General features: G+C 36.1%; 1 protein-coding gene across 1 annotated transcript in view; it reads right to left on the reverse strand.

The window, feature by feature from the left end:
- Positions 1–2865: 2865 nt before the first annotated feature.
- The window catches only part of EPC2 (enhancer of polycomb homolog 2), a 53429-nt gene continuing 33406 nt past the window's right edge, over positions 2866–22888 (reverse strand). Inside the window, exons 4-14 of the mRNA XM_063318379.1 lie at positions 21532–21738; positions 19944–20092; positions 19163–19295; positions 17299–17490; positions 16738–16827; positions 14883–15028; positions 14429–14772; positions 6810–6946; positions 5629–5785; positions 4764–5097; positions 2866–4119 (exon numbers count right to left, since the gene is read on the reverse strand). Coding sequence (XP_063174449.1) covers positions 4047–4119; positions 4764–5097; positions 5629–5785; positions 6810–6946; positions 14429–14772; positions 14883–15028; positions 16738–16827; positions 17299–17490; positions 19163–19295; positions 19944–20092; positions 21532–21738 — 1962 coding nt within the window. The 3' untranslated portion in view covers positions 2866–4046. The remainder of the gene's footprint in view (positions 4120–4763; positions 5098–5628; positions 5786–6809; positions 6947–14428; positions 14773–14882; positions 15029–16737; positions 16828–17298; positions 17491–19162; positions 19296–19943; positions 20093–21531; positions 21739–22888) is intronic.

The following is a 22888-nucleotide window of genomic DNA, read 5'->3' on the forward strand; positions in this document are numbered from 1 at the left end:
AGCTACAGATGATCGTAGAACAAATGGACTATCACGGAGCAGAAACAGCATTGTTTGCCCTGGTGGATGACTCCTGTCTGGGCCTTTGATGGGGAAGTGCACCTCATTGTTCCCATTAAATCTCTCTGCGGCATTTGATACTATTGGCACATGATATCTTGCCAGGCTGTTTCCAGGCTCAGCTCTTGAGGCCATTCCAGGCTGTAAGCACGACAACACTTGAAGCAGCAGTTACTCCAATGCAGGGTGCCACGGGGTTCAGTGCCCTGCCCCAAGCTATTTAACATCTATATGAAGTCCCTGAGAGAGGTCAGGCCAGACCAAGGATGCCATAGAAAGCTTGGTGTCTGGGTGCTGTCAGGGTTTGGATGGGGCAAAATGATGTTAGACTGAATCCAAGGCCAAATTGCTTTTCAGCAATAAACATCCAGGAACATTGCCTCCTGGTAGTTACTCTGGATAGGATGGCCCTCCCTCTGAAGGGGTTGGTTCATGATCTTGACTTGCAGCTACTGGTGGAGGCTGTGGGGCTTTTGCCAAGCTTTGCCTGGCATGCCAGTTTCAATCCTACCTGGACCATGTAACTCATATTTTGACCATCACTGAATTGGAATGATGTAACATGCTTTATGTGGGTCAGCCTCCAGAGATTACCTAGAAACTGCAGCTGGCCCAAAATGTACAATCCTGCCATAGTGAAATAACATGACTGCTGAAGTTACTCCAAGGTTACCAGCTGGGCTTTCAGGCCCAATTCAAAATACTGGGGATGACTTCAGAACTCTCTGGGGTATAGGATCAGGTGTCACCTTGTCAAGGTTGAATGTGTCCATCCTGCAAAAAGATGAGAATATCAGAGTCCCCACTGGCTAAGGTGAAAGGGACATGGACCAGGTAGCAGGCTTTTTCTGTTGTGGCCCCGTACTTTGGAACTCATTGCCTCTGGAAATTTTAGCAGCCTCTTCCCTTGTGATATTTCACACAGCTATTAAAACAATACTATTCTACTATACTTTTAACGATTAAATTTTCTGATGGCCGTCTAGGGGATCTTTATTTATTTATTCTCTATTTTTACTCTCTTGTATGCTGCCCAAAGTCTGTAGATTGGAGCAGGTTACAAAAAATGTGAAACAAACAGCTTACGCCAAGTTAATCTACTGCAGCATTATTAATTTACAACTGTTACATTGCATTCTTACTTCTCAATACAACCCAACAGTACAAAGTGACTTCTGCAGACTCCTCAGTTTTTCAAAAGTGTCCACATATTTTATAACAAAACTTGTCTTATGAAAATATTACAGAATTAGATATATCAAGGGCCAAAGACACAACTATGTATCAGTGGGCTTGCAGCATTTGCCATTAGTAAATCATTTGTATTGATCCAAATCAGATCATGGGTAAATCTGTAGCTAAAGAGCAGCCAAGTCTTTGACTTTCTTCTATCTAATGCATCTTATTTAGCTTTTCTTCACTTTACATATACTGTTTCCAGCCTTGATCATGGGCTTTTTAAAGGTTAATTTTTAGGAAGGTGACTGATAAAATCAAAACCAGCCATAGTCATCTGGAATGTGTATGCTGAGTAAATGATTTTAACCACTGCTAGTGTTAAAGCATATCAGAATGGTATGCAAATGCAATCATTAACTCCTTGATTTTTTTTGAACATTATCATCCTGAAAAACAGAGGAGCATCCTTACATGATATGCAAATGCAGCCATTATGGTTTATATGTTTAGTGTTCTTTGAGATCTGATTTAATAATGATTTGTGGAACAACACATGATGATCTAGTTCACAAATAAAGCTGAACCAGAAAATAATGGCTTACAAACCATGACAGCTGTATTTGTACATCCTCCTCAATTAAAATCAAACACATTATGGCTTAGTATAATGTATGAACACACACAAATAAGAGTACTGAAAAAATATTGTGAAAGCTAATTTAGTTTGTCTTCCTCTCTGAACTTTTTAAAACTTCATGGAGCAAAACATTCACTAGCTGATATTCTCTGGCTATTCCTTCTTTTATCTTCTGAAAACCCTGATAGCCAAGAAGCAAAAAGGCTCAATCCATTTTACTTTAAAAGAGGTATAGATTTTTATATAATAACGACCAATGGAAGTATTAATAACATGGTATACACACAAGATTTATATCTTTGTAAAAGAGGCACAACATAAAAATCGGTAATAGAATTAAACTGAACCTAAAAAGCCAAATTCATGTTTCTTTTTACTTTAAATATGTTCAGACTCACTTCAAAAAAATAACTTGAGGAAGATAGATTAAAATTAGTGAAGCATCATTGTTATGATTCCTTTGCCACTTACATAATCAAATAGTAAATTTCCATTCAGATAATTATGCAAAAGCATGTTCAGCATAAATTACAGCTATGAGGTAGCGATTATATGTGCAATATGCACTAATGTACATCAAGTACAAATGAAGGAAAACTCAACCTTTTAAACAGTTTCAAGTTCCAATTCCGAAACTGACACATACAACACGTGCTGTCCGTAGAGTTCTGTACATGCCTAGCCTCACCACACAGAAAGCAGTGTCACTTGTTCCATGATGTCTACAAGGTGCTGGTCTCAATGCTGGGAATCACACATGCAGCCCAAGTGCAGGGTATAAAAATCCGACTCCACACATCAAGTTTTTGCACATGCACTTCCTGATCCAGCAGGTTAGGTGCCTGCAGAAGATTCTAGAGTCACCATTCTAGCGGGATGGCGCTGAAACTATACTTGCCAAATTGCTGGTGTCTCAGTTTGATAACTACTGGCTTCCAAAAATTACAAACTGTTCTCCATGTTGTGAAATAAACACGTATGCAAGGTGCCCATGTTTTGATATGTATTTTTATTTCCCTGCAGTTTTCACTTATCAAGAACAAGTAACAGGGAAAGTTGTCTGAACTAGTGCATAAACAAACATTCTGAAACACCACTACACGTATCTAATTTACAAGAACCGTATAAAAAAAGTCACTAAAACACTACACTACGAAGGTGTCCAACGCTTACAGTCAGACTTTTTCCAACCCGTTACTTGCCTTGTAGCCACAGGAAAACTTTCCAAAATCGAAAGACAATCTGCCATGACCCTCCCCCCTCCCCTATTACCTGGGATGGCTCGATATCTAGACATCCAATAATTATTGCAATGATATATAATGCAATACATACCTGGTAAAATATCATTTATGTGGTGTGTTACAGTTAAAAGCCGGTTAAATTATGCAGACTTCAGATAAAATATAATCAGTTGAAAATTTTCTTCATATCTGCACAGTTTAATATGTGCTAGATGCATAATTTGTACTAGTCAGGTTTTCTGTGTAATTATTTTTTATAAATTGGTATTATAAATAGAAATATACATTCAAAATATATGGAAAAGTGGGTTACTACATTAAATTTGCATGTATCGATCCATCCCTTTCCCCTGCACAGTAATAGAAAATACTATTTTGCCTTGAACTTCATATTTGACAGTGAAATGCCACTAAAGTATTTACCAAAAAGTCCATCTAAAATTGTGAAACAAAATGAACCAAGTGAAAACTTTACATTTCCTTTAGAAAAAAATTACAAGAATTTTTCCTAGCTATGAATCTTTAACTTTTTTTAGACACAAAGTTGGATTTATTTTTTACAAGATACAAAATGTAAACATGGCAAAATAAATAGTTAAAACAAGTGATGCAGGATCCCATTTCATGCTCATGATCCCATTTAAAGAATTATTTTTAAATCCACTCAGTTGCAAATTCAAGTGCAAAAGCATGATGATGAATATCTACTATTCAAGTAACAGAAATAATATTGATGATACAAATAAACTATTTTACAAGGTAGTGATTTTCCCAATTTTACAAAATTTACATTATATATCGACTTAATATACGATATGATAGTCCGTTTAGGTCCATTTTAATCCCCTGTGATCCACAGAGTTTTGTTTTGCATTCAGCTGGAATATAAATGACACCATCAGCACACGTTGAACTACTGCTTTAGGTTATGTCACCTCCATTGCTACTGTTGTCTCTGCTATTCCATTCAAGCCCAATCTTTCTGGTTCATGGTTCTCTCTGAAAATGAAAAGGAAAGAGAAGGGCAAATAAATAAATCTGAGTAGTAATTCCATGTGTAATTTCTTAACATATGACATTATGATAACTCGGTATCTCTCATATTTATTATCTGAGAAATGCTAAAAACACAGCAAACCTAAAACTCTACTGGGAAGAAAATGACAACATTTATGCAATATTTCCCAGAATTATCTCTTCTCACATTTCTTCTCAAACAGCATTTTGAAAAATGGTCACTTGTACAGCATGCAGAATAGGAATAAAAAATTATCAGAGAATCTTAATTTTCATTAGAAGGATAAAACAATTTATAAACAAACTGCCATACATCATGGATTTCAAATTTTTCCTGAAATCTGTAATAGAAAATCATTGGCTGAATTGGCCTTCCAGTTATGAGGGTGTATCTTTTATGTCATTATAGCTTTCTGCACTTTCCCACGGCTAGCAAAATCACTAAAAATTACACACACACTTTTTTTTCCAATGAGATACACAAATCAAATATAGTCATTACATAATTCAGCCTTTCTTGGGTTACGATTTGCTGATACAGTCCACTTTTCTTTTCTTTCTTTTTTTTAAAAAGCAGACATGGCCATGTTGAAAGCCTGTTTCATTCATGTCCAAGAGACACACACCTTGCTATGCTGCTGATGGCACTGCTTGGAGTCACCTTTGGCACTCTATCCATACTGGCAGCAACTGTGGCAAGTTTTAAGGCGGTTGGCGATGGTGCTGAAGTCCTTGCATTGATATGTACATTGACTGGAGAAACAACACTGACATTGTTGAGGTGCACTGCATTGGTGAGACAAGAATTGTTCATGGGAAGTGTTTGAGAGCTGTTTGTGCACAATGCTGGGATTAAATGATTTGTGGTGGTATGACCGACTGTCCTTACAAGTTGTACAGCTGAGATCCCTGGGCTAGATGACAGAGCCATATTCGTGGAATACAGAGTTTTTGATGTTGCTGTTCAAAACAAAACAGATATACTCAGTAAGGTTTCAAATAAAATGAAATACATTAAATAAAACCAAGACCACCCATCCCACCTTAATGCCTTCTAGATATGGCATATTCTATATGTTGGGCTAAGGGTGATGTAGGTTGTAGTGCAACACATGTGGAAGGCATCAGGACGGGGCAAGCTGTGAAGCAATAATGAAAGTGATCTACGTCCAAACATTAGGACTCATCTCTTAAATTCTAAGACTTACCAAAGTACTTTCAATGTATTTAAGAATTTGCAGATGCCCCACAAGAATTTTGCCATGTAAGTAATAAAAAGGTTCAAAATCTTCCATACTGTGACTCAATTAAAAAAAAAAATCCATCAAGGGCACAAGCTTCAAATTTACTGTCTGCTATACAGGGATTGTTCATTTCCTAATATTATTCCCCTATCAAGCATTTCCTCAGAATGATCTTACCTAAAAAGTAAGCATTAACAACAGTTTGTTACAAACTATCATGAAAATAATACAACAAAGAAAAGTATACCTGTTGGCTGAACAACACCGTTGATATTGTGGCTGGCACTCTGTTCTTTTGTCACCTCGCTCCGATTGGGAGCAGGTGCACTCACCACTGCAGATGCAGCAAAATGGGCACTGGCCGAGTCAAGCGTTTTTGACATGCAGTCAGAAGTGCTTGAGCCCTGGGGAATTTGCACAACAGTTTTCATAATTACAGACTATTTGTAAGATACCGCCAAATTAACTGTTGATATAAACAGTAAACACAACGATCCAGACCCAAGAGGTGTGTCCCCAATGACAGAACTGCTTCCAACTTGTATGTGGAAGACTCAAGTATCTGTGTGGCTGCAGGGGAGGGGGGGCTGCTCTGAGTGAACAAACAGGCTTTCACTAGCTTCAGATTAGGTTCTGTCCACTAAATAGTTAAAGGTCTTTCTATCCTTTATCTTTACCACTAAAAAAATCTGTTGTCCAGTGCTGAAATTGTAAGAGCACCTTTCTTTAAATGCAAACATCTCCATATCCCTTCCAAAGAGGATATATTTTGTTTACATGGGGTAAAGAGACCCAGATAAGTGTAAGTAAAGACACTGAACAACATGCTCTACTGCAACTGCTAATGAGACATAAACATACCAAAACACTCAAAATAATTTCCATTGTGTTCCGATATTAATAGTGTCATAATTTTCAAGGAGAGGCACTATTTCATACTATTAGAGTATTTAAGTAATGTTGAGCTGCTACAGACTCCAGTATAATGGCTACCCTTTGGAAGAACATGAGGCTACTTGTACAAAATAGAAGAAATCAGATTTTTCTAAGAACAGGTAAGATAGGCACACAAGAACTTACAGTATTGGATTATAATCAACAATGCACTACAGTATATGGACTATAATCAATGGACAGACGTAACTGTGGCAGTCCTTTTTTTAATTGCCACATTCACAGAAATTGTATTTATCTACCCATTTAGGTTGCATGTTAAGTTTTCCTGTGTATATTGGAGACTGGTCTATTTGGAGTAGATATGAAGACAAAAATGGGATCATGGGAATGAGTCTTAAGGGTGAACTAGTCTTAGAACTTCATCTAAGGGTGGGGGGTGGGGGGGAGACAGAATCTAAGAAGAAGCAGAACTGGTTCTACATTTGTTTCTGGAATATGAGAAAAATAATTTTCAAGAAAAGTGTTTGTTACCTGTGCTTTTGGATATGTCTGTTGGGACTGATGTTGAGACTGCTGTTTCTGCTGAAGCTGAGCAAGTTGCTGCCTTTGCATTTGAACCAACTGCTGCTGATGTGTCTGAAATTGTTCTTCTGTAATACCCCCAGTTACTGTAGAGAGGAAGGAGACTATGCTTGAATTTAAGGGTTCAATGTCCTATAAGTCATTGCAAACTTACATGGATTGTGAAGCAGAGCAAGTTTTAAATAGCTACATTACATAGTGCAATGAATCTTTATGGAATGATCATTTTAAATTTATAAACTATTTTGCTCTTAATTTATAAAAAGTAGACAGGTTAGTTAACTGTCTACTTCTAATAATTTAAACAGCTTATGGTGTCTCAAAAAAGAGGAATGTACAGTTTAAGAAAATTATCCAGATAGTATTTATATTATTTATTATGAAAAGCCACCAAAAAGGGCACCAGCAGCTTAAACTGCAATTAAATAATCAATCACTAACTGACTTATTATGTCTGTAGTATTCCAAAAATTAATGAGTTTCTTGAGTAACCCTGATTTTTTTTTTACTGTGATTTGGAAAAACATGGATATACTGTTAGTTTTTCATACTGCAATATTTGCTAGAGTTACTGAGTTGGTGGCCAGCAAAATAATAGGGTAGTTTCAGAGTGAAAATATTTAGTGAGACAAAGGAGATGAAGTCATTCACATTCCATATCATAGGCCTGTTTGCACATTATATCTACCTAAACCTATAGTTAAATCATGATCTCTTGTACCTACTGGCTTCTTCAGTCCTCCCCTCCCCACTATTCTATACTATAGCTAGCAAATGGCAGTAGCTGGTTAGCTCAAGGTTTAGTATGTTGTCTGAATGTAGGCTCATGCTACTTCTAATCTCAATGAAACAGAGAATGTGGTTATAAGCAAGCCTATCACAAATAATGGATATGGAAATCTAAGAAATATGCATGTTTTTCTTGTATCAATTATCTCTGTTAATGATTTAAATGTAGATTTTCCATTTAAATAGCTTATGATTCATACCATATAAATGCACAAAGAAAGTTAATCAAGGAGCAAATGCTATGCACCCAAATCACGTATTTAAGCACCTGCCTAGTTGAGAAATTAATACCTACAACACATGAACTTCTTAATGCACACAGCTATTGCATCAGAAGTAGAGATCTAACAATTTCCTCTGCTATGTGCTAAATTGTATCATTTGCCTTTTTTTTGTCTCTAACAGTTGACAGATCATGCAAAGCCCCACGTGTATTGATGAATTTCTGTAGACTTTCACTTCATTTTTACTCATTCTATTCCAATTTAGCATTTCCAGAAATCCACAAGTATAACTGAGTCTGGAAATAATCTCTGGATGGTCAATTAAATCAGCTTGTGCAATCCAACTAGAGTTGGCTTATTTAGAAACTGACAGATTTTGTTGTTCAGTTATGTTTATATAATTTTTTTATGAGAAACATTGTTCCAGAAGTCACCACAGCTTTCTAAATAATTGCTCAAATTAATGAAAAGAAGCTAGAACTGATCTAATGAGGCTAAAACCCGTTCAAAAGTGCTTATGGTTGTGGTTAAATTAGGTGGTAACATACAATATATTTCTCTATATAATATAGAAGAGGTAGAAACGTTTTCAACTATTTTAGTTCCATTTGAGTTTTCAATTGTATTTACAATACAATAAATATTTCAGATATTTTGCAACTCTGGACCCTGTTTCTTCACATGTCAAGAAATCATTTTATGAAGCGCCAGGGGCAAAGAAGCCCCCAACCATGCTATGTTGTAAAATATTTATTTCATATAATGAGAAGGGCTTATGACTAAAATCAGAAAAAGCCATGGCTTTGATATAAACTGCATTAACATTCGCTGTCGTTAGGTCAGGGTTGGGCAATCTTTTAGTAATCAAGGCTGCATATAATATTTTTAGGAGAGCAAGGTGAGCCAAAGTAGGCAAAGTCACTTTATACACATGGATAGGACCAGGATTTTCTGTATTTTCATGAGTTGGGGTGGGGGGGAGAATGTTCCAAGATTTCTTTGTTGCAACTTATACTGTGAGTGCATTTTAGAGTTTATACTACAGGTTGTTAGCTACTGTAATTACAGGAGATTCTGTGTACCATAAAAGCTCTGGGGCTTCAGTTTACTCATTCCTGTGTTAAATATTGCTTATCTCACCAATATTCTTTCCTCCAAAATCAATTAAAACTTGGGATTTTAAAAAAAATGGGAATGGGGAAGTGGAGCTCGGTATACTCTTCCACCCTGACAATGTCCCCTTGAAGGGAAAGATTTCAAAAGAAGCTGGAAAAATAGGGCAGTTGCAATTCAGCTGAATATATGTAGCCTTTGTTCAGATCTTCACATTTAACCTAGGAAGGCTAAGAATGAAGAAAAGGGGCCAAATGCATATCCCTGAATTTCTATCATTGTTACAATTATCCAGTGCCTGAAGAGAGATCTACAGTTTATCCTGAGATTGAACATGATATTTGAGACTATGTCAAGGTTTTATTGTTTCAGTCAGTTCATTTCCCCCCCACATATTGGTATGCTACTGTACTTACAGTGCAGTAAAAGCTATTGCAAACAGTTCATCTATACAGTAATAGAGTGGATCACTTAGTCTTTTTCTGTTAAAAAAAATCACCACGCAAAGAACATCTAAGTTGCTATAGCTAGTTTTCTAAACCTTTCTTTAAAGTTTTTTTGTTTTTGCCCTGTAGGGAGAAATATGCAAGCAGGTAAAACTCTACACCCCGTATTGATAGGAGTCAAACATATTTTATCATGTGATTGTTCCAATAATCTACACAGGGACTTCCTTCAACTCAACAAAAATATATAAAACTTACAAGGAACATCCAAAGGATGCCTAAAAAAATGATACTGTATTCAGATATGCACACTGACAAACAAGACATATTTTGTAGGTATCACAAAACTCAGGAGATATGATGGGGATTACTACTTAAATGCATTTGTCTCTTAATTCAAAATCTCTCTCTCTCTTTAGGTCAGCTGTGTACCAATCAGGAAGACAAGATGGTTTACTTCTACTTTTAGAACACTACCATTGAAATATACAGGCCAAGTCACCTTATGTTGTTGCTGTTATTTCCTTAAAGGAATATTGTTTTTTTGCCCAAATAGTTTGAAATGGGATGAATATAAGGGTTCTTCTTCACTGAGTATAAGGTGATGAAAGTAGACTTTTAGTCACCTTTTTATGAAACATTTCCTTTGTAAAATAGTAAGTTGATCAATTACAGAAAATGTTATTAATTGATTTCAGCTTCTATTAGTTGCAGCAGACATGGAAAATAGCAAGATATTATGGAAGTTATAGTCCAAAAATCTAGACTATTAGGTTGCCTTTTCCTGGTCTGGAGATTTATAAAAAGGAAGACATAAAACTGGGTTTACATTAAAGAACTTTTCACAACTCTTTCAAAAACTCAAAAAGAGGAAGGTCACTTTCAGCAATACTGCTCTGGAATATATACACAGGAACACATTGCAGCAATGCAGACCCTTCTTTAAGAAGATGCCAGAAAACCATTGTAGCAGAACTTACTATCAGTGTTTTTTTGCTCCATATCAATTCCCAATGTTGCCCTCAGACTAATTTCAAACATCCTATGCAAAAATTCAGTTAAGACGATGAGAAAGAGTAACCAGCCCTTTCCCTGAAGCTTACTGTTTGAAACAGAAATAAAACGTTTAGCTTTGGTCCTACAACCCTGCTGACCTCAACAGAAAAAATGGTTGTCTGCCCCCAAATTAAAGCATTTGTTGTTATAACATGAACATTTCCTCACAAACCAACAAGAACATTTGGATTAACAGAATCTATAGAATGATTAAGAATGCAATCCAATCAAGATGGTGTAAGACTCCTGAAAAAATGTCCATCACCAACATGTCTGATTGTACAAAGCTATCAAATTCCACATTCTGAGAGACAAAGATCTGTTAATGGCATTGCACTTAGCTTCCAATTATAAATTCTGCTTTAGAGTTTTCTGCACAAAACATGTGGCACACTCTTATCTCTTTAGAACTATTGCTTTTGGGGGGATAGGCTAGGTTTTCATATCTACAAACACTGCTATTTTTGTTCCTCAAATATAATTAATGATATTTTGCTTGTTATGTAGAATGTGGTTAATTAGTTTTAAAAGTAGTATCTTTGGCTTCTATTAGTAATTATCACAATTCTATCTAGTAACCATTTTGCAAAACCTACTTAATTTATTGTCTGAATACTAGATCATGGTCAGATAGTTTAAAACACTATTTGCTAACCAACAGCCTTTCAACATGGAATGCATCAAATATAAATTGCAAAAAGCATAAAATACATTTAGGCCATGTTTTGTTTTTATGAAGACTGTGGATTGATTTCACATTTTCTTCTTGCAGACATTTCACTACCAGGCTGGGTAGCACCATCAGTGCATAGCACAGCGAAGGTTGCTGACTGTTTATATGTGGTAGCTTGTCTTACCAGCCTTGATTGGAGGTACTGTTTCTTTCTTGATTGCATTTTGGATGGGTTATTGGGTTTTTTTCTTTGATTGTTCTTGTTTGTCTGGAGCTGGTTCCTGCTTATCTGGATGTTGCTTAATAGGTGTGTGATGAGGAAGAATGTGTTTAGATCTGTTCACCCCTTTCCTTGACCTTTGGTTGCTTCCTTTCTTGACTGGTTTGTAGATGGAGCTTATCTCAGAGTGTCTAGCTAATAGTTGGCTATGGCAATGTGTCTGTTAATGGCTAGGGGCAGACCATGACAACCATAGAGTTGGTTGAATCCATTGAAATGATTAAGATTTGAGTTATAATTAACAAGGATGGGTCAGTTCAACCCAACTTAATCCTCCTTATCTATGTCAATAGCATAATTTCTATCCTTCATAAAATTTATTCTTGAAAATACAACACAAAATTATATGTACATTTTTGGCAATAACAGTTGTGCTGTCAGATGCAACTGAAGTTAACGTAAGAACATCAATCCTTCAATTTGACAACTGATCAAAATGTTAAGGCTGATTGTGCTTTCAGCAAACTTAAAGGGAAGTTTAGACAAATTTATGAGCAAACTATGTGCCTTTATGTAGGAACCAGACTTGCTACTTGCTATATTAAACAGCCAAGCCATTTTTGTTTACCATGCTTACAGAGCACATGAAGAACAGCCAAGAGGCAAATTGCTAAAATAACTATACTTAAAATATTATTGAATTATCACCAAGTTCACATTTCTTGATTATAAAACAGAACACTATATATGCCTCAATTCCATGAAAGCACATTTTGGAGGTAAGCCTCCTGCATCTCCTCCAAGCTTATTTAGAAAGGCAGAAGAGAAGATGGCCAGCCATCTGTTCTTGAGGGTATTACCAAAAGCTTATTCTTTATTGTTTAATTTTAATTTCAGCATTAAGTCACCTTGATTGCCTTTGTATGAGGAAAAAATATAAAAGCATTACATCAGAGTAGCAAAGCAATACAGCACAGGAACAACATTCCTTTTCCAATTTCTGTAACAGGTAGGACCAGAGGTTTCCCATTTTGGGGGGTTTTGACTTTTTTTTTTTAGTTTACGGGACAAACTAAGTACCTTAACTTGCACCCTTTCATACCTTAAACAGCCTAAATCCTCCCAAAACAACAGGTACTGGTCCTACCTACTTCTGGAGTACAGCTTTCAAAATGCCGTACAGGGTTTACCAGGGTCCTCAAGCCTATGGAAGTTGCTCTCTCCATCAATAAATGCAGGTGCTCAGAACACTGAACACTGCAGGAGGGGATAACCAGAGCTACCAAACATTTTATAATTCTTCATGAATAGGGTTTTAAAGTTTGTGAACAATGACTACAGAAATCTTAGATTCAATGAGCTTAGTCAAAAATAATTCCTACCAGGTGACTGCGGTCTAAATTTGTAATCCTATATACCAACCTAATTCTCTGCTCTGTAACTTGGGAAAATCAGCTACTGTCCATCTTTAGGAGCTAAGTCTCATTTCACTCAATGGAACTTCTGAGCAGATTGTCCTGTAAGGGATTTATACTTTTGAGGCTGCAATCACATATCTGGGAATATGCTCCATTAATAGAATAGGGTTTATTTATGTGTCAGTAATCATACAATAATTTAAGCTACCATGGGAGTTTTTATTATATAAAGCTGTCAAAAATATTTAAAGAAAACAAAAATGTTTTGCGCTATCAGATGTCCTTCATTTCCTTCACCCTGATGTCCTTCCAAATCTACTAGTAGGGGTACAAAGGTAGAAGGCAGAATTCTACAGCTGACAGATGTATCAGGATGTAACCACTATCATTAAAGCTGTTAATAAGTTTCAATTAAGTTTGGAAACAAGCTATTGCATACTGTACTCTTTACCTACCTACCCACCCACACATCATACTATTCCCTTTAAGGATAAGCAACACTATGCAAAGTGCACAAAAAGTGCAAGAAACAGTAAGCTGAGAAAATTGAGGCACAATATAAGAAAAAGGGAAGGAAACATAGCCAGATTGAATTTTCACCAACACCATTCACTATACTTCATACTCCTCTATCCTTGCAAGCCATCTTTGCTTCTATCACCTCCATACACTGTTTCATAGATAACTCTTTTCCTTTTGAGGAGCTCATCAACTCCATCTAGCTACAACGTTATTGGAATTGCAGTTGAATCCTCATTCTCTCTATCTGACCAAACCACTTCTTTCATACCGGACACACTCAGTTCTGTACTGACACCACTTTCATTCAGCACCATTCATAGTTGATTCAATCTCTTGTTTTACTGCACAGATTTCTTAACTTCATCAAACCTACTGTGCTTAACTTACTTTTCTGTTTCTGACATACTGTTGCATTATGGGAAAGAAGATTAGTATTTTCCCAAATACATAACTCAGGGGTGATGTCTTAGACTCATGAACCATATAACAATGGAGGCTACTTGATCGCTGTGCATAATTATTTGGGTTTCCTGTAAATATTTGTTTTTTCAAGCTTTTTTTCTGGGGGAAAAGTCTTTATGACTGAATTTTCTCCAATACAGAAACAGTGCACCATATGTAAATTCATTTATTATCTTCTGTTTTAGCTGTGAGTTACAGGATGGTATGAGAACTTCCAGAGTTGCTGTGAGTTGGGTGGTTAAAACTAAAACTAAAACACTACGTTAAGGACTAGATTGAAATGACAGCATTGCTAATTCAGTTTCAGTAACAGAAAACTGAAAGAAGGGAATGTAGAAACTTCTTGTAACTCTTGGTTGACCAGCATAAACTTAGCATTTTTTGCATGGCTATGGGCTGAAACTGAGCCCCATGAAAACATTATTAGAACTGCATATTTTTTCTATGCCTAATAGTATATTTTAAAATTAAAACACTTTTATATGCCTAAGAATACAGCGTTGCATAGTGGTAGTATTTTTTTTTTCTGTAACCCCACCATTACAGCTTTAACAGACATATACACCACTGACAGACTCTTTAGCCAGGATTCAAACGAAAGAGAAAAAATGTATTTAAAGGTTAATATTGTAAATCTTTGCCTACCTGATATCCCATTCTTGCTGGTGTTCAATAAAGCTACAGAAGGTGCAGAAACTCTTTTAGTATTCACAGCCTGCCCTGATTTCCTTGAGGTACATTCTTCACTATCGCTGTCCTGTACGTTTAGTAGCCTTGGTTGGAAACACTGCAGTCGACATGACCTGATATTGCTTAGTATTTCAGAAAGGGAAAGTGTATTTCCACAATGTTTATTGGAAGCATTGGTCCGTGAAAAACTAGAAGAAATGTCTATATTTTGGGAAGAGCTCGAACAACTATTTAGCATATCTGGATCAATCTGCTTCAGGACAGCATCATTTTCTGTGGCTATCCGGTCCATCAATACCCTGATTTTAAAAGAAATAAAAAATAAACGTTACTAATGATATAAAATACTAAATACTTCCACTAAATATCCAACAAGAGAAGCCAACAAGAGGAAAATATCTTATTTTACCTTCCACCTCTCCCAACTCGTCTCCTTGCAAATCCTATACATCTTCTTGGAACTGTAAGAGTTGTGAGGCAATGCCTATATCTTAGCTTATCCAATTCTGCCAGTTCTGAATTTTCATGAGAATAATTAGTTTGGTCCAAATGAGCCTAGAGAAGAATGAATTGAAGATTGATTGATTTTATTTAAAATAGTCATATGGCTGCCCATCTTAAGAAACACAGCTCTGGGTGACTCATGACAGCAATACAAACCAAAAAACAATAAATGAAGAAAAGCAAAAGCCTGGCACTGCAGCCATCCTCCTCTGATGCATCCAACAAAAACCACTGCCAGGTTCCAGACTTACCCATCGTAGCACTTGGAGGAAGAGTTGGTACTTTACAGATTTCTGGAAGACTGACTATGTTTATATCCTGACTTTACTATTTGTATAAATAACTCAAGGCGGCGAACATACCAAATACTCCTTCCTCCTCCTATTTTCCCCACAACCACCACCCTGTGAGGTGAGAGTGAAGGCCTGCTGAATCCAGGGGGGGGAGGGTGTTCCACAGGGTAGGAGTTACTACAGAAAAGGCACACTTCTTAGGTCCCACAGGAGGGCAGCATTTAAGGGAAGGGACCTGGAGCGTGCTCACACTATATCTGACCTGGTAGAATGGGCAGATACCTTCAGTGAGAGGTGGTTCTGCAAATAACCACCGTGCCATGTAGGGCTTTAAAGGTGATAACCAGCACCTTGAATTGCACCAGGAAAGAGGCTAGGAGCCAGTGCAGCCAGTGCAGGTATAATATAGGTGAACTGAGAAACAACACTGTGCACGCTGCTGCATTCTGGAGCAGTTAATTTCTGGGTGGTCTTCAAGGACAGCCCCATGTAGACCACACTGCAGTAGTCCAACCAGGAAGTGAGCAAGACATGAGCAACACCTCCCAGTCCAAGAATGGGCACAAGAGTATCCTTACAGGCTGCACTGATCCATTAACATTAGGACTGTTATGAAGGTTAATGCAATGGAATTTATTCCTAGGTGCTAGTGTATTACTAACATTTAAGCCATCTTTGGAATTTAAGTACTTCAAATTTCACCTTTCATCTCTCTTCCATTTCTTAAAATGGATAGGAATACCAGGGGGCTTCCTAGTCAGATACTTGGCTTTTCTGTTCCTCAGATATGCATTCACTGTTTTTAATAAGGACATAGGTGAGCAAAGCATGTGTTCAATTCAGAATGGAAGACGGCTTCTCAACTCTATTTAATTATGAGAACCAGAAGAGCATTGTTCTTAATGGCAGGATATGTACTTCTGGAAATTAATAGATGAAACAACTGAGGTAACAGTTGTGCCAGAATTCTGAACGTGCCTAATGCTGCTTTTAAGTCTGGAAGCAGACTGAGCAGGTGAAACCCATATTAAGACTGGATTAAGAGTTCAGAGCACAAGTCATCAGATGTTGAGAGGGAAAAAAACAGATATAGCCATTTATATAGCAGAGTCCAAGATACAATTCAGTTATAGTCTTGTAATTCAGTTAAGTCCATATCAGTAATTAAAAGCAAAGTAACAATTTTGTCCTGTAGTATACTGCATCTTGAAATACTTCAACAACATCTACAGTTTCACGACTTGTCAAATTTAATAGCCGTCACTAACAACACCGCAACTAATATGATCTGGTAAGATTTCATTTATAAATAAAAATCTTTCTAGAATACCTGGTGTAAAAAGGAAGTAGAGAAAGAAGGATAATTTTAACACAGAAAAGATTCAAAATATTTTTTTTTCTTCTGACTAAAAATAAGTCTTTTGTGCCAAAGAAATTAAAGGTTTTAAAAAAAGAAGAACTCCTTACAGCATAATATTGGCATCCTGCTCTTCTTCTGAATGCACAGGCTCCATCAGGATCATTTTCTTCTTCTGGCTCAGATATTGGTGAGGATACCTAGAAGCCAAATAAAACTAATTTAAAAACAAGGTTAGTTTATCATTCCTGGTGAATATTTCCTCCTTCAGATAAGCAATTCAATTCAATATATTTAAAATCTAATGAAAACACAAATTTAAAAGTTAAAATAAATTTCATCAGACGGCTTCTGAAAAGGCCCTTCTTTTTCATAATAGTTTGTGTTACATTCAGAGAGATCAGATGTCCAAAGATCCCAGTGAATGTTCAAAAACTCAGCTAGGTTTAAATCATTTTCACAAACTTAACCTGTTCTTTGGATTCCACATTACTGTTAAAATAACATACGGTATTTTAACCAAACATCATACCTTTAGTCATAAACTATTTTTTAAAATTTTAAATTCAAATTCATATTGCTCCCCCCACATTTGTATCCAAATACAAATCAGGATTCCTCCATTTACATATAAACAAGATCTGCATTATAATGTGGCTGACATGTATTACCTGGGGGAATTCATCTTCATCTGAACTGTGGAAGTCATATTGTTTGATATCACTTTTACTGATCACAGGCAAAGGCTCAGTAGTAGACTGCTGAGGATTTATTACACTCTCAATTTTAGGCTTCTTTGGATACTTCTTCTTTTGACGGACAACATCAGATACTTCCTCTTTTAGAGATGAATGGTGAGCATGCTGTTTGTATAGAGTAAATTTTGGACAACCCCCCCATATTGTTAATAATTACCTTGATTTTAATAGTAAACAACTTGTTCTCCAATCGCCCCACCCCCATCCCACATACATATGTAGCACTCTCACTATGGTTCAGCTCTAACAGGTTGTTAAACAATTATATTTACAAAACTCTGAACAAGTGGTACTTAGAGCATGTACTATTCAAACATTCAGACCTATTTATTGTACCTATCTTGCATCCCACACTAAAAATTTAACCACCTAGTATTTCTAAAGAATTTGCATCTAGTATACATTGTTCCTCCCCAGTGAAAAACCTAAGATTCTTAAAAGGGTCCTTCTTCTGTCTCAAATGCTGTTTACTGAAGGAACTGCAATTTTTTCCAAAAACTCATTTTAAATGTATACAATTCAAAAGCAGCTAAAGCAATCATTACGTTTTTACGATTTACATGATCTCAGCATGCAAAACAAGAATGGCCCAAATAAAGACTGGTAAGTGCCTACAATCTAATAACCACTAGATGTCATCAAAGTTAAATAATAAAGAGAAACATTTAAACAAATCTAATCTTTTAAAAATATTTGGAAGTTTTCAAAAATAATTTAATGATATTTACTACAAATAATGTATATCTAAATGCTGGCAAGCATGATCATCTCTGAAATAAATACAATTCTACTATTACATGGATATGACTACTGCATTAGAAGATTTTATTTAAAAAAACAAATATTAAATAAATCAACAAATAATTAGCATGTATTGAAAACTCCTTTTTTCTGGTCATAAAATTGTCACCAACATATTAATGTCTTGATGATTTTTTAAAGAATCCTAATGATACACTGTCTAAATAGAGATTTAGAAGCAAAGCTAAATCAAAATACTGGTGTCAGAATTATAAGAGGGAATATTATTCTATCAAAGAATGTGTCTTCTACTAATGTAGGGTGGGCAATCCATTGCCTGCAAGTACCCAAAAATATACAGTAACTTTTTGAGGCATCGAAATACTCTACTGGTAACAAAAATGTGTAACCTTCATTTAAGCTTAACGCATATACCCTGACCCAGCACAAACACACACCACCACCTGGAAATTGGATCTTTTCTATGGTATCACTGTATTACCATCCCAGTCCCTCTGGTCACAAAAAGCTTCCCCTCTCTTTCACTAATAACTGCAGAAGCTTTGAGGAATAAGTAGATGCAACTAAGAAAAACCATCTAGCATAACAAGTTGTGAAAATGCTATATAATGGGTTATATGTGCAAGCTTATAGTATAGTGTCTTCTATTTGTACAAGGATGACAATGAGGTTGGCACAAACAGTGGAAACAGTGCACTAGTATTAACATCATTGTGTCCATATGAAATTGTTGATGCACTAAATCCCAAAATTGTGAGCTTCCCTGATCAACTAAAGTTGACTTTCAAACAGCTAGCATCATATAATTGACTACATTTATCTATTATCTACTGTATATTCAATTTAAATTGATTTTATTTTTATTTCGCTTTAATTCCTTTAATTGAAATAAACATAACAGGATGGGAAAAAAGAATTGTTTTTGTATGTTTGAAAAGCCTCTCATATTTCCCACATTACATAGCTAAAACATCCTTCTAATCAAGCAATAGATATAACTATTAAAGTCATTTACCTTAACTTTACATTCTTGAACTTTGTGATGATTTCCATTATGAAGAGCTGCAGGAGTGGCATTCATCTCTTTCTCAGTTGAATTAAGCTTAACTTCATTAAGTATTTCACCTCCATAATCACCCAAATGATATCTTTTAAAAAGTGAGAGAGCAGCTTATAGATCATGGATAGCATAATAAATGAATCTTTTAAAAAATGTATTTATTTTACAGAAATCCTGCAAGATGTTCTGATCTTTTAAATGGCAGAACAGCAGATGAGAATTATTATTTTGCTTAAGTTCATTTTATGGCTGATTAAAGATGGGGTAATACTCTACCCATGATGCTATATTTCTTAATTAAGGCAACTGCATATTACAGCTTAAGGTAAAGGTAAAGGTTTCCCTTGATATTAAGTCCAGTCGTGTCCGACTCTAGGGGGCGGTGCTCATCTCCATTTCAAGCCAAAGAGCCGGCGTTTGTCCGTAGACACTTCCGTGGTCATGTGGTCGGCATGACTGAACGGAACGCCGTTACCTGCCTGCCGAAGCGCTACCTATTAATCTACTCACATTTGCATGTTTTCCAACTGCTAGAATGGCAGGAGCTGGGACTAGCAATGGGAGCTCACCCCATCACGCGGATTTGAACCGCCGACCTTCCAATCAGCAAGCTCAGCAGCTCAGCGGTTTAACCCGCAGCACCACCGTGTCCCTATATTACAGCTTAAAAATACTATTATTTGGAATGCAAGATGATCTTCCTTGGTAAGAATGATTAACTTGAATAAAATTTTACCTTTTCTCCACAACTTCTAATGTCAAATGTAGCAACTCTCGTTTTGTTTTCTCTCGTCTCTTAATCATCTCTAAAATTGTTATGGCTCTACTAAACTCTCGTCTTAGTTTCAGCATCTTCTCATAAGAGGCTTCATCATTTTTTCGATTCTGTTAGAAAGAAGTATCTGAATAAAAAACGTATCTTGAAGATGTAGTCAGACTGAGTTGAAACAGACTGAGTTATATCGCTTTTTAATAAAAATGAGTTTTTGGAGGGGTTAAGCCAAAATCATTTCAAGCAGAACTGTCATCCTTCATTGCAGCTTCTGGGACAACCAAAATCTGCGCAAGGGCTAGAAGACCCCGCAGAATGGGAAGTGCCAATCTGGGAAGGGAGGGAAGAATCCTCAGAATTCAGGAGAATCATCTTGCCTAAGAGAAAGATGTTCTCTGTTTATGGAACACACCTTTGGATCCTATCTTTAATGAACAAATATGTAAAAATTGCCTGTTTGGTGAACTGAAATATTAAATAAAGACAGAGAATTGGGTCTGCTTGTGTCGGTGTCTTTTTTCACAAGCTCTACAGATTTCTGTGTCACATATATATTGTACTTGCCATTTTATTTGAGAAAGGAAATCTGTTTTTAAAATTCTGTTTTAAAATTAAACCCAAGCATTGCGTGAATTCATATAATGACCCACACATATGGGTCCTCTAGTATCCAAATCCTCTAGTATCTCTAAAATCATGAAAATGCAATATTTACACAGAGAAAGGAAGAGATTTCAGCACTGTAATCAATATTTTGTGAGCTTCCACAATCTTAAAGATTTGGGAAATTAAATAAACTGGCATAGGTACATCAACACCCATGGCTATCACAATACAGTCCTCTTGTGTGACTTCTCATAAATTCCATTCAACAAAAAGCATATGTTAAAGAAGTAGCTATTGAAGTTCTTTGTACATGTTCTTAGAATTGTGTGTGTGTTAGTAGAATGTATACACATACAATAACTTAATGAACAAAGAAAAGATAACATAGTACTGCGCCTTAAACTGTCAGATATAAAGTTGCCTTCTATTCGTAAAACAAATATTTCCATTCCTGTGCAGCCCGAGCCACCAGAAAAATAGGGGGAAATGTCCCACAATCAGTTAAAGGGATCCTAAACTCTTATTGTAGCTCACTACAACAGCCCACGTTGAAAAAGCAGTGAATGATTCTCTGGGGAATTATTGTGTTATGTATTTACTTCGATACAAATCGCACATCTTTTAGTAAGAGATATGCTCTCAAAATGGGTGGTGATCTGAAAAGTGTGCACGCACACACACACAAAACAATCGTATTCAAACAGCAAAAAGATAACAAAAAGCAGAAGAATAAAATTATTCAGATTCAAATTAACTAAACAACATGCAACTTTTCTGTGAAAAAACTGCCCGCTAAATTCAGTAACCGGCTGCACCACATTTAGCTGCAATAAATTGCAACTAAATGCTTCCTGCAGTTTGTAATCAGTTTTTCAAACTGCTATGTTGAAGTTTCAGGACATTCTTCAATACTGACACTAGAAAACTACTGAACTGAGATGATTACCTTTCTGGTCTGCATTTTCTCAGTTCTCCTCCGAAAAGCCACATATGGATCATTGTTGGTAGAACCATCTCTTTTCTCTTGTTTGATTTGGGGGATAAGGGATGGCCCTCGGCAGTTCTTACGTTTTCTTACCCAGTAGTCATAGACAGCCTTAATAAGATAATCATCCTCATTTAGCAGCAACTTAGCTTCCTGAAGTGTTACAAGCTGGAAAAGATGTAAAAACATATTTCTGTAACAATCTCATTGAAGATTTTAGTAGCTGGTCTTCACAATAATTCAGGATGTGAATTTTGCATGAAGAAATGTAGAGAGAATATGTTGTACATATATAAACATAGTTAACACTTCATAATTTCTTCATGTACCTACAATTCATTTCTCCATCGTATCTCTGGACACATCCCCTGCAGCTCTTGCAGGCCAAAATTTTAAGGAAAAAATGGCACAAGAAAATTGCTGACACTTCTGGTAGCAAATACTATTTTAATCATTGGACTGACACAGCTGAATACAATATTACATTTAACATCATCAACAAGCTTATAAATTATCAAGAATTAAAACCTAACATGTTGCCTACAATTTTAAACATGCACCAAATAATTGTGTAATTTTATCCATCAGCTTTTCAAGTACTTAAACTACGGTGTTAAGTTTTCCTCATGTCAAAGGAAGTTTTTCAAAAGTTATTCCATGTTTTTGTATTTTAATCTTTTTCAGGAGCTTAGCAAGTAGTTTTGGATATTGTGCCATAAAAATGGTGTACCTATGAAGGATTCGGAATCTATGGCAAATATGCTCCCAGCCCTTGAAACTACCCTTTAAAAGCAAGAATCTAGCTACTTCTAGTCAGTATGAGATCTGTCCTGAGTTCTACCCCCACAAACCCTTCAGTTGATATTCTTCTCCTTTAAACACAGAACAAATAGTCTGTAATGTTCAGACTACTTTTAAAATCTATTTTTTTTCCACAGCAGCTAAGTCATTTTTTCTTTCTGTTGAAGAAGGAAAAAGAAACTGGAAAATGTTAATCCTTCATTTTTATATAGGTCTATTATTGCATTTTAGGGCTCCAGTATTTAGACTGCTGAACTTTTTTCTTTATTTTACAATGATTATAAGGATACTCATGATATTCAGGATTAGATTATGCTCACACTGAGATATAAAAACAAAGCATTGAAAGAAAGATGTTGTACACTATTGTGGAGGAAAAAAAAAAAGCTGGCAGAAGAAACAGTCTCTAAGAAGCTTTTCTGTTATGGCCAAAATGGAAAAAACACCAAGTGGCCCTGATCAAACTAAAATTAGTCCTTTCTAATTCTCATTACAATACATGGGATTTCAGTTGGTT

This window comes from Candoia aspera, chromosome 1, assembly GCF_035149785.1.
Source record: "Candoia aspera isolate rCanAsp1 chromosome 1, rCanAsp1.hap2, whole genome shotgun sequence".
In the NCBI taxonomy this organism is placed as follows: Eukaryota; Metazoa; Chordata; class Lepidosauria; order Squamata; family Boidae; genus Candoia; species Candoia aspera.